The sequence below is a fragment of the Oryctolagus cuniculus genome, chromosome 10, assembly GCF_051225735.1.
Source record: "Oryctolagus cuniculus isolate XC-2025 breed Fujian yellow rabbit chromosome 10, ASM5122573v1, whole genome shotgun sequence".
Classification (NCBI taxonomy): Eukaryota; Metazoa; Chordata; class Mammalia; order Lagomorpha; family Leporidae; genus Oryctolagus; species Oryctolagus cuniculus.
Genome location: NC_142876.1, coordinates 112,802,408 through 112,815,396, shown reverse-complemented (window position 1 = coordinate 112,815,396; position 12,989 = coordinate 112,802,408). Strand labels below are relative to the sequence as shown.

At 42.0% G+C, this 12,989-nt stretch overlaps 1 protein-coding gene across 8 annotated transcripts in view; it reads right to left on the bottom strand.

The window, feature by feature from the left end:
- Positions 1 to 12,989, bottom strand: part of CNBP (CCHC-type zinc finger nucleic acid binding protein) — an 80,966-nt gene continuing 67,977 nt past the window's right edge. For 3 of the 8 annotated variants that reach the window (XM_051851777.2, XM_089306569.1, XM_017343716.4), the window contains 4 exons: positions 2,961 to 3,077; positions 2,749 to 2,841; positions 2,377 to 2,575; positions 1 to 1,088 (listed from right to left, as the gene is read on the bottom strand). In XM_051851777.2, the coding sequence (XP_051707737.1) occupies positions 971 to 1,088; positions 2,377 to 2,575; positions 2,749 to 2,841; positions 2,961 to 3,063 (513 nt within the window). In that variant the 5' untranslated portion in view covers positions 3,064 to 3,077 and the 3' untranslated portion in view covers positions 1 to 970. Of the gene's footprint in view, positions 1,089 to 2,376; positions 2,576 to 2,748; positions 2,842 to 2,939; positions 3,078 to 12,989 lie in introns of all 8 variants that reach the window. The other 5 variants (XM_089306566.1, XM_070051017.1, XM_008260336.5 and 2 more) reach the window with 2 other exon arrangements.

Genomic DNA, 12,989 nt, shown 5'->3' with positions numbered 1-12,989 from the left:
TTTCAGTCCTCCACAATCCCCTCTTTAATATGGCATTTTGCACTATGTACATTAATGAAAATCTGAAACAAACAAAAAGAACTTTAGTCAAACTCCCCTTCCTCCTCCAGCTTTATTGGAATAGTTTAAAATTACATTTCTATTTTCTAAGACTTCAGTTGCTTTTTCCATCTGACTTTTAAAAACTGATTACAGCAAATGAAACACAGTTGTCTAAGTGATATAGTATACAAAAATAACATCTTGATTTCTGTGAAAATGCATTTCTCTGCAATTCCTGAATAGCTCCAAATTATGCTAACTCTGAGCATCGATGTTTACTCTGGGTTTTAGATTTAGTCTTTGAAAAAATGTGTTCTAAACCTTTGCCATCATCATCTGTACGTTCAGCATCAACGCTGTGATGAAGTTGTTCCTGTTTAGGCTTTTATCTCGATGTCTCTCGCATAGCCACTAACACGCATGTCTGTCTTTATTTTGTTTACTCCCACCCAACTGTATGTTCTATGAGGGCCTGATACAGATGTTACTTGATGTTATTTAATAGCTACTGAGGTCAGACAATCCAAGGCCATCATTATGCTAAAATTAAAGTTATTTATGGAAGTTCACAGACACTTCCAGAATTGGTTTTACCTCCTACATGGGAATATATTCAAGAAGCCCAGAACGGGCTTACTGGTCTGACTCGACTTTTCCCATTCATCAATCCCTATTCACCAGTGGCGCGGAAAGGGGGTTCTTTAACAAAGCATTATATATAACACCTCTACCAAACTAAACATAAACTTTTTTTGTAGTTAAATGCAGAAAGTCGTTTTTTTTCCACCCCTTTCCTCCTTTTACACGGCAAGTAAAGCTCACTGGCCTGGGAGTAGCCTCTATCTGCCAACCTTTGGCCAGTGAAGAGGATTCAGAGAAAATAATACAACCATCAATCAGAAAAAGGAGGGGCGACAAAGGAAAATAATTAGGCTGTAGCCTCGATCGTGCATTCCCGTGCAAGGTGCCCTGACTCGCCACAGCGGTAACAGTTGACTTCACTTGTCTTGCTGCAGTTGATGGCTACATGACCAGTTTCACCACACCTAAAAAGGAAATTAGAAAGTCTTCACAATGACATTCTGAAAGCAAAATGATCCACTAAACCAAAATCCAATGCAGAACAAAAAGCCATCAAGCTAAGCAATACATTTGTAAACACAGTAATAGACTGTCAATAAACTAAGGCAAAGGAAGATTTAAATAGAGCTAATCAGACAGTTTAAGTTATAGAATTAAAATTTCTTGGGGCTGACGCTGTGGCATAGTGGGTAAAGCTGAGGCCTGCAATGCCAGCATCCCACCCGCATGCTGGCTATAGCCCCAGGTGCTCCACTTCTGACCCAGCTCTCTGCTAAGGCCTGGGAAAGCAGAAGACAGTCCAAGTCCGTCCTTGGGCCCATGGCTTTGGATTGGACCAACTCCAGTTATTGAGCATTTGGGGAGTGAGCCAACAGAGGGAAGACTTTTCTATCTCTGCCTTTAGAATACATAAATAATCTTAAAAAAAAAAAAATTCTTGCATAAGAAATCAGCACCAAAGCACGAGCTAAGATGAACTACACAAACTCTTACATTTTCATGGGTATGTATACACCAAAAGCTACCAAAGTGAACGTTATATATATGTACACCGTACTGTATGTCAACTCAGATATTTCTTGTTACATGACAAAACATCAATGTATATGAATTATATAGCTTCAACCAATTCCCTAGAGGATTCAAACAATGGTAACACTCATAGTTTAATTATTAAGAAATTCCCCGGCCGGCGCCACGGCTCAATAGGCTAATCCTCCGCCTTGCGGCACCGGCACACCGTGTTCTAGTCCCCGTTGGGGTGCCAGGTTCTAGTCCCGGTTGTCCAGCTCTCTGCTGTGGCCCGGGAGTGCAGTGGAGGATGGCCCAAGTGCTTGGGCCCTGCACCCGCATGGGAGACCAGGAAAAGCACCTGGCTCCTGGCTTTGGATCAGTGCGGTGCACCGGCCACAGCGCGCCGACCGCAGTGGCCATTGGAGGCTGAACCAACGGTAAAGGAAGACCTTTCTCTCTGTCTCTCTCTCTCTCACTCTCCACTCTGCCTGTCAAATAAAAAAAAAAAAAGAAAAAAAAAGAAATTCCATTATTATAAAATGTCCAGGTAGGTGCCATAAACAAGCTACCATGGCAAATTATGGACGGATATACAGATAGGATGGATGTATACCAAACGCTGGTTTCATCTGGCTACAGCTTTCACTAAAAGTACTGATTAAATCCATCTACTTACTCATAGCTAATCCATCCCTAGAAAAATATTTGCAGTTTTCCTTTACCGAGATTCCAACTTACCTATAGCACTTCACCTTGGTGCAGTCTTTTTGAATGTGTCCAAATTCTCCACAAGAATAGCACTTCTGCTCATCGGCATGGTCACAGTCACGAGCCAGATGGCCTGGTTTGCCACAGTTGTAGCAGCATTGCTCTCGCTCTCTCTTGGGCTCCTTGCAGTCCTTGGCAATGTGGCCACCTCTACCGCAGTTATAGCAGGCTTCAACAATAAGGAAAAGAAGCAGACCAAGACTATAAAACCTTTATCAAGTTATACTTTAAACCACAACACAAAACTTCAAAGGTGGAAAATCCCTTCCAATGCTATGTGCAGTATAAAAGCTCATCTCTCCAAATTCTAGAGGGATATGAAAGGAAGTGTTAAATACTTACCATCCTCCTGAAGATCACAATCCTTGGCAAGATGGCCAGACTCACCACAGCGGTAACAGATGTCTGGAAGAGATGAGGAAACAAACTGGAAACCTATTTTAAACAAAAACAAAGAGAATTTGGCTAATTAGACCAGTCTTGATACTAATAAATACTGATATATTTCAAAATTTCTTATTCGACAAAAATACCTCTATCCGAGGTAAAACCACCTCTGCCGCGGCTTCTCATTCCACGACCACGGCCTCCACCAGTAGGGCATTCCCGGGCCCAGTGGCCAGATCGTCCACATTTGAAGCACTCATTGCTGCTCATGGCTGCAGTTAGATCTTTAAAATATTAAAAATAACAACATTAAACCACTTGAGATTTCTAGCTTTAATTCCATTAGAAGTGCATTTTTGTAAAATTATTCTCAGATGAAATAACTAGCTACTACACTAGACAGGAAATTAAACATCTATTTAAAACATTAAAAGTAAAAAGCAAATTGTAAGATAATGTATATATTATACAATTTCTGATCTTTGAAATGAGTGACAGGCAGCATATATGGAGTAATATGTATATGAAAAGTATCGATGGGATGTTGGGACTTCAAAAGAGTATCATGAACAGTCATCAGACACACTTGATAATTGGGGGTGGTATGATGCAGTGGGTTAAGCTGCTGCTTCCCATATCCTGGCATCCCACTTCTGATCCTGCTCCCCATGAATGCACCTGAGAAAGCAGTGGATGATGGCCCAAGTACTTGGGCCCCTGCCACCCAACATATGAAGTAGGCTTCAGCCTGGCCATTGAAGCCCTTTGGTGAGTGAACCAGTGGATGGAAGATCTTTGTGTTGTGCTAGTGAGCCAGCAACACACACACACAGCCTTTCAAATAAATAAATTAAAAAAAAAAAAGCAGTAGCTAACACTCAATTCCAAGTACAACTAATTAGACACTCATGGTTATGAGCCACATGGTTTCATTTTGGGAAACTGAAGTCATGTACTGGTTACAAAATTGGATAACCCAAATTAATGGGAGTTGTACAAATCCTGAAGGTGATTGATGGAAAATAATCTGTGTAACCTTAACACTTAAAACGGTATCTATTCATACCACAGCACTTGCCTCAAGTGAGACAGTTTTAGAGCAGACAAGCTCTAAATTCAAGGGTTGGCTGGAGGGGCACAGAATGTGGCTGAACACACCCAGCTTGGGATACCTGCATCTCCTATCTGAGTGCCTTGGTTTGAATTCCAGCTCCACTCTTGATTTCAGTTTCCTACTCTATATGTATCCTGGGAGGTAGCAGGTGATGGCTCAAATACTTGGGTCCTTGCAGCCTATGTGGGAGACCAGATGAGTTCCCAGCTCCTGGCTTTGGCCTGGCCTAACCCCAGCTACTGCACATATTTAAGGAGTAAATCAGCAGTTGAGATATCATCCAGTTTTCAGAGAATATTTTTGAAAAAATATATATATATAAAAATTATATCTAGCCTACAGGTATACTAAAAAATATTGGGAAAAAATGACGTACACCATAGTTAAACAGCAGAAGAAAAAATTGTATTTTCCCATCTTCTCTTTCCAAGTGAATTCTGTAACATAATTTTATATTAAAACAAAATATCTGCAATGCCATAGCCGACTCCTTAACTAAGTATTTCAAAATAAAACTAAAGCAAATGTATGTTGTACTTATGTAACAATCTAAAAATAGACCAAGGCTATTCCTAGAATAGCACAGAATGAAATGGGAAACAATTTAGTATTTCCATATTTCCCTATCTGAATATTTTTACCCTTAATTCTACTGTCACTATGACACATAAGGTGTTTTTTTTTTTTTTTAAAGGTTTTATTTATTTGAGAGGAAGAGTTAGACAGTGAGATGAGAGACAGAGAAAGGTCTTCCAGCCACTGGTTCACTCCACAAATGGCCACAACGGCCATTTGTGGCCAGAGCTGAGCCAATCTGAAGCCAGGAGCCAGGATCTTCTGGGTCTCCCACATGGGTGCAGGAACCCAAGCGCTTGGGTCATCTAATACTGCTTTCTCCAAAGCCAGGAGCTTCGTCTGGGTCTCCCACACAGATGCAGGGGCCCAAGGACTTGGGCCTTTTTCTACTGCTTTCCCAGACCATAGCAAGAGAGCTAGATCAGAAGTGGAACAGCCATGTCTTGAACTGGCAACCATGAGATGCTGGCACTGCAGGCAATGGCTTTACCTGCTATGTCACAGTGCTGCCCCAACACATAAGGTTTTTAAAATATCTTCTTGGGGCTGGCATTGTGGTGTAGCAAGTAAAACCAATACACAAAACACCAACATCCCTAACGTGTGCCAGTTAGTGTCCTGCTTGCTCCACTTCCAATCCAGCTCCCTATGAATGACATAAGAAAAGCAGTGGAAGATGTCCCAGGTGTGTCGGCCCCTGCCACCCATATAGTAGACCTGTATAAAATTCCTGGCTTCAGGCTGGCCCAGTGCTGGCCACTGTGGCCATTGAGGAAGTGAACCAGTAGAAAGAGCTATCTCTTCCTCTTTCTCTTAATCCTTTCAAATAAATGAATCTTTTTTATCCCTCGGTGTCAGTAACTGCAACATGCAGCAATAATTAAGCTTAAGTTTTTAGTTTCAAAATGCTTCCATTCTCAAATATTCAAAAGAACTCAGTACTCAACTATCCCAAATTCTCTGCAATCTGATTTTTGACAGGAATCTAACATTTTAGCTGCACAGCATATTTATGGATCCATAGGTATAATGGACACTGCTTGTCAGAAGAAACTATAGTCATTAAGTCCCTTCACACTGCTTCACAAAGACTTGTTTGTGGGGCCAGTGCTGTGGTGTAGTGGGTAAAGCCACTGCCTGTAGTGTTGGCATCCCATAGGGGTACAGGTACAAGTCCCTGCTGCTCTACTTCCAATCCAGCTCTCTGCTATACCCTGGGAAAGCAGCTGAAAATGGCCCAAGTGCTTGAGCCCCTGTACCCAGATATGGAAGAAGCTCCAGGCCCCACCATTGGGGCCATTTGGGGAGTGAACCAGCAGATGGAAGATACCTATCTCTCTCTACCTCTGCCTTTCAAATAAATAAATATTAAAAACAAACAAACCACAACACCCTGCTTGTTTCATACTGGAAAAGGAAAAAACATGTATATTAAGTACCCTTTATCTTAAATGCCCAAGAAAGACCAAAAGTGTTTGGGATTAGAATGTTTGCATATATGGGGCCAGCATGGTGGCGTAGAGGTAAAGCTGCCACCTGCTGCTCCACTTCCAATCCACTCTGCTGTGGCCTGGGAAAGCAGAAGGTGGCCCAAAGCCTTGGGCCCCTGCACCCTCGTGGGAGACCAAGAAGCTCCTGGCTCCTAGCTTCCGATCGGCGCAACTCCAGTAAACCAGTGGATGGAAGACTGCTCTCTCTGCCTCTCCTCCTCTCTGTGTAACTCTTTCAAATAAATAAATAAAAAGAATGTTTGCATATATGAGCTATCTTAGGGATGGATGGGTCCCAAGTCTGAGCATGCCAATTATCTTGGGTTTCACATATACCTTACACACATAGCCTAATGGTGATTTTATACAATTTGATTAATTTTGCGCATGAAAGTCTCATGACTTACAATGTTCTACTCATGTCATTTGTCAGTGCTCAAAAAACTTTGGATTTGGGAGCTTTTCAGATCAATGAGCCTCACCTTGTCAATGAATCATCAGATATCAGTAAGATAAAGTCAGCAACTGAAATTTCAGGTTTACTTTTGGGACAGAAATATCAACTCAAAAAATGTAACCACTCAACAACTGTTAACCAACTGTTAGCAAATTGTTTCTTTCCTCACTTTGTCTTATTTCTAGATTCAAAGCCAAAGTATATGCAGGGAGGGAAAGAGAATACTTACAGAAAGCCAACTATTTAAAGTAACTTTAAATATTAAGCTCTATTTCTTTTATTCTAATACTCAACCAAAAATTGGTTACAAAGTTACGTCAGTATGAATTATTCAGGGAAAGCACCATTATCCAAGTTAGATAAAAAAATAAAATTACCCTGTTAAGTGTCTAATAAGACTATATAAACTACTCTGCAAAAACAGATACGCACCTCTCAGTGGCAATGGCAAAACTTTTTATACACCAAAGTTTCAGATGTTGGTTTTCCCGTCAACAAATTTTTAGTCTTAAATTGTTTATTAAGGGGCTGGTGCTGTGGCATAGCAGGTAAAGCTGCTGGCTCGAGTGCCAGCATTCCATATGGGCACTGGTTTTGAGTCCCAGCTGCTCCATTTCCAATCCAGCTCTCTGCTATGGCCTAGGGAAGTGGAAGATGGCCCAAGTCCTTGGGCCTCTGCATCCACATGGGAGACCTGGAAGAAGCGCCTGGCTCTGGATTAGTGTGGCTCCAGAGGTTGCGGCCATCTGGGGAGTGAACCTGCAGATGTTAGACTTCTCTGCCCCTCCCTCTCTGTAACTCTGCCTTCAAATAAATACATTTTAAAAGAATTGTTCATTAAAATAAATTAGGACTAAACCTAAGTAAAACAAAACCATTGACATATGGTGCATGATTTTTAAAGAGGTCTTTCCAGTGGATTTAAGTAACTGGTATATAATCTGCTTTCTCCCTTTAGCCAATCCAGTCACACAGCAGGTCTACATTTCCAAAAAACTGGTCCCTTGTGATAGACTTGGCTCTTTTGGCTCTTTAGTAACATTAAGCCCATGTATTGTCCATTATTTCAGAAGCATACTCCTTATCATAGGAGGCAGATCCCCATTCTAACATTCATCTTATGTATAAATGTATTTACTAAGGTCTTCACTACCCAACAATTTTTAAGTGCAATCTGCATAACAGCAATTAGTGTTAGATCTCTTGCAACATTTTTTATAGTGAATGTAAACGCTTTAACTGAATGGTGCTTTAAAATATTAACTTGGGCATTCTTATGTTCACTTTTTTTTTAAGATTTATTTTTATTTATTTGAAAGAGTTAGTGAGAGGTAGAGCCAGCGCTATAGTCTTCCATCTGCTGGTGCACTCCCAGATGATCTCAACGGCCAGAGCTGAGCTGATCTGAAGCCAGGAGCCCAGAGCTTCTTCCAGGTCTCCCACAATGGTGCAGGGTCCAAAGAACTTGGGCTATCTTCTACTGCTTCCCCAGGCCATAGCAGAGAGCTGGATTGGAAGTGGAGCAGCCAGGACTTGAACCAGCCCCCACATGGGATTCCAGCACTGGGCAGGGGCTTTAACCTGATGCGCCACAGTGCCAGTCCCCCTTTTATGTTTATCTTAAAACTATATCTCATTTCTATATTTCCAAATGTTAAAACTAATTCTTTTTAGGAAAATTGCCTTTCTCTATTTCTTAAAAATGTCTACATAATACCAATACACTCTTATTTACTGAGGAGTAAGCACAGGGAAAATTCCAACCAGTCTTTACTACATGAACAGCATTTGTAAATACTCCACATATCTGTAAAACACTGAGAAAGTCTGTAAAGTATGATTATCATGTACCTTTGTTTACATTATTGTTTTAAAAATGGGATGTCACTGGGGCCCAAGTTGTTGTGTAGCAAGTAAAGCAACTGTCTGTGACGAGGGCATCCCATATGGGCACTGGCTAAGAGTCCTGGCTGCTCTATTTCTGGTTCAGCTCCTTGTTAATGCACCTAAGAAAGCAGCACAGAATGGCCCAAGTGCTTGGATCTCTGGTGCCTACATGAGACCTGGAAGAAGCTCCTGGCTTCAAACTTGCCCAGTTCAGCCGTTGCGGCATTAGGGGAGTGAACCAGCAGATACAAGCTCTCTCTCTCTCTGTAACTCCGCCTTTCAAATAAATACATCTTTTAAAACAAAACAAAAGAAATATTTTATCTTGTTTAAAAAATGTCTTTAGGCCAGCAGCCGTGGCTCAATAGGGTAATCCTCTGCCTGCAGCGCCGGCACACCCTGTTCTAGTCCTGGTTGCCCCTCTTCCAGGCCAGCTCTGTGCTGTGACCCGGGAGTGCAGTGGAGGATGGCCCAAGTGCTTGGGCCCTGCACCCCATGGGAGACCAGGAGAAGCACCTGGCTCCTGACTTTGGATCAGCGTGATGCGCCGGCCGCAGCACACCGGCCGCGGCAGCCATCGGAGAGTGAACCAACGGCAAAAAGGAAGGCCTTTCTGTCTCTCTCACTGTCCACTCTGCCTGTCCAGAAAAAAAAAGGTCTTTAGAGAATTTCATGTTATTCCTAAGGAAACTAAAGGAAGGCCAAGCTGATAAAGTTGACTATTATTCTCAATGTCTGGGACAGCTCCCGGCTGTAATTTCATTGCATGTCCTCTTGTCCTCACCCTCCACCTGTCACAACCTTGTCAGCCTTCAAGGACCAACTCAAATGCCAACTCTGGCCATATATTCCAGTCTGAAACTATTCTTCCTGTTAAAACTTGTGACACTTTGATAGTATCTGTCTGGTGGAATTACCATACAGACTTTTATCATGTTCTTTGAGGGCAAAGCCCAAATAATTTACCTTTGAACTATCACTATTCTCTATATAGCTATCCTTTCAGCAGCAGTTATGTAGCTCGGTATTTTAATTGCTGGTGGGGGATGTTTATAGTTATTTGCTGAATGAAACTATCTATCTTGTATGGACTCAATCCAATGTAAGTACAAAAAAGCACTCAAAGTTCTTGCTATCACAAGAATTAAGCAATCATGAAAGCAAGACACATCAAAGTTAACAATATATTTTCAAATACATACTCATTAAAGAGTAACTCTAATCACTCTCTGAAACTCCCAGCTTTGGGAAATCATAGGTCAGATTCTGTGCCAATTAAGTTTTAGGATCCAGTTCCGCTAACAGAGGTCCACCACCCTAAAGACAGTCCCAATACAACTGAAAAAACAGAAAACAAAGCATGACAGAATTAACTTCTACTTTCAGATGTTCTTTTTGTGATTCCTATTTGTAATAAAGCTAAGCTGTTGCATGTTAAGCAATGAAAGCACATTTTAGATTATTTAACGCAACGTACATCTATGTCTGAGGCATTTTCACCTGAGGTCACTTAAACCAGCAGCCACCCAGGATTTTCTCCAAGAATTCACAATCAGACGCTGGTACTATTTTACGGAATGCTGCACATATAGTAACTTAAGGCTGGGGCGGGGGCCACCAAAAGACTGTATTTTCACTGTTGTCAGGCAGCAGGAGGACAGATTCTCTTGCTTTTAATTAAAAAATAAATAAATAAATAAATAAATAAAAACAAACAAAAAAAACACATATCTACACTGCAATGATGTACCCTGACAAAGCAGTAAAAGAATTAGATTTTGGTAGATTTTGGGTAAGTCTGGATTAAACACTTAAAACAGCTTAACCACTGGCTTATACACACAACGCATTACAATGCCTACACAGCAGGTTAAAAGTGGAGCCACCTTGGCACAGGTTGAGCATCGGCCTGTGGTGCCAGCATCCATATGGGCGACAGTTGGTGTCCCAGCTGATACACTTCCAGACCAGCTCCCTGCTGATGGCCTGGGAAAGAAGTAGAGGATGGCCCAAGTGCTTGGGCCCCTGCACACGTATGGGAGATCCAGAAGAGGCTCCAGGCTCCTGATGGGCCCACGTCTGGCCGCTGTGGCCATTTGGGGACTGAATCATTGGATGCAAGACCCTCTCCTTCTGTCTGTAACTCTGCCTCTCAAGTAAAAATATAAATCTTTAAAAAAAAATTCGTATCTCCCATTTTATAGCCCATTTCCTCAATACAATGACAAAGAGATTAAGAGGAAAAGTGGGTGATTTTCAAGTGATTCACATTTTCAACTATCAGAAATCAGATGCATTTATTTTTAATTTATTAAAAGAAATCTTCCATCTGCTGGTTCATTCATGCCCACAAGAGCCAAGGCCTGGCAAGGTTGAAATAGGGGACCAGGAACTCCAACAAGGTCTTGGTGTCAGGGACCCAACTACTTGTGCCATCACATGTTAACTCCCAGGGTGCACCTCAGCAAGAAGCTGGAATTCAAAGTGGAGTTGGGACTCCATCCCAGACACTGGGATATGTGATGCAGGCATCATAAGCAGCAGCTTAACCAAGGCACCAAATACCCACTCCCTAGAAATGCTTTTAAGTTTCAACTCTCAGTTTCAATTTGTATATATAAAATTTTCAGGGGCCAGTGCTGTAGCACAGCAGGTTAACACCTGGTCTGAAGCGCCGGCTCGAAACCCAGCTGCTCCACTTCTGATTCAGCTCTCTGCTATGGCCTGGGAAACCAGCAGAAGATGGCCCAAGTCCTTGGGCCCCTGCACCCTTGTGGGAGACCCGGAGGAACCTCCTGGCTTCGGATCGGCACAGCTCTGGCTGTTGCGGCCAATTGGGGAGTGAACCATCAGATGGAACTCTCTGCGTAACTCTGACTTTAGGATAAATAAATCTTAAAAATGTACATTATAGAAAAAAAATTTCAGACACAAACAATACTTCAAGAGGTGATAATGCCTCTTGAATTATGCCAGCTGTCCCTGGTGTCCAGGAGGTATCAGGGAAACGATGAAACAGTGCCATCTGCCCAATACAAATCATGCTTTGCTAGGGTTACTTTTATCCCTAGCATTCCTGTTGCTGCTTATATTCAATCTATTTTCTAGGGTAGAGATTTGAAACTGTTGTTACTAGTTTTTTTTTTTTTTTTTTTTTTTTTAAGATTTATTTATTTGAAAGGCAGAGTTACAGATACGGAGAGACAGAAATCTCCCATCATCTGATTCACTTCCCAGATGGACGTAATGGCCAGGGCTGGGCCAGGTCCAAGCCAGGAGCTTCACCCTTGTCTCCCATGTTGGTGCAGTTGCTGCTTCCCTGGTGCATTAGCAGGGAGCTGAATTGTAGCTGGAGCAGCTGGGACACAAACTGGCGCAACCCGTGTTACTAGCCTGGACCATATTCTGTACACTATTAGATTTAAGAGGTCTGGTGGTTTTGTGTCTTAAGTCTGGTACAGGGGCCGGTGATATGGCTTGGTGGGTTGGGCCACCACCTGCAATGGCAGCATCCTGTTTTGGTGCCAGTTTGTTCCAGGCTGCTCTACTTCCAGTCCATCTCTCTGCTAGTGCAACTGGGAAAGCAACAGCAGAAGGCCCAAGTCCTTGGGCCCCTGTCCCATGTGGGAGACCGAGATGAAGCTCCTGGCTTCAGCCTGGCCCAGCCCCTGCTATTGCAGTCACTGGGGGAGTGAACCAGCAGATGAAAGATCTTGCTCTGTACCTCCTTCTGTCTCTAATGCTGCCTTTCAAATAAATAAAAGTAAATCTTTAAAACAGTCTGGTACTCATGTCAGTGAAGGCAAACTGGCAACGAAGATTCACATTTGTGTGACATATATCCTAGTTATTTCCCCCAAGCTCGGGATTATCCCTCCCGCATCTCTGTTCCTGCCCTCCCTGCATTTAGCCCAAAGTGACACTTCTGCACCCTCTGAACGCATTCACTCATTATTTTACTACAAATTAATCAGTTTGGTGTTCCCAACACAGTACTGAAGCCTGCTGTAATAAAAACAAAAGTACAGGTTCAATGGAAGCAAGACACATTTCTGTACTCTAACCAGAATAATGGAGAAGAGATTACTGGAACTAATTCTGTTACCCAAGCTCCTGCATTTATTCCCCGACCCTAGTTAATTATATCCATTTATCTCTGAAGGGTTTTAATAGCTGAATATCTACTATGAGTCAGGAATTAATACACATATCTATGTCTTACAACACAAGTTATGTGTTCTTGCTCCATTTTAATAAGGACATTGAATATCTGAGACCAAGCAACTTACCCAAGCCAGTACAGCCAGAAAGTACCAGACTCAGAATTTTAACAGCCTAGCTCTAAATCCTCACCAGAGGATTTGGTTAGAATAAAGTACACGAAAATGCTATTTTTAACAGGACACCCAACTTACTCCTTCCTTCAAACATACTACACAAGAATATCACCATTTAGCAAGTAAAAAAAAAAAAGTTCATTTGAGTTTTAATATGAAAATTACCTTCTGTTTTTCTCTCTACTCATCTACGGCCATGACTCTGAACTCATTCACAGTGTGTTCGCTATGCCATACACCTTTCTTGAATTTTTAGGCCAAGATTTTTTTTCCCTTCATGACACACAAACACTGGCAATTTGCCTTTATAGTTAATATCCCCACCATTTGTAATT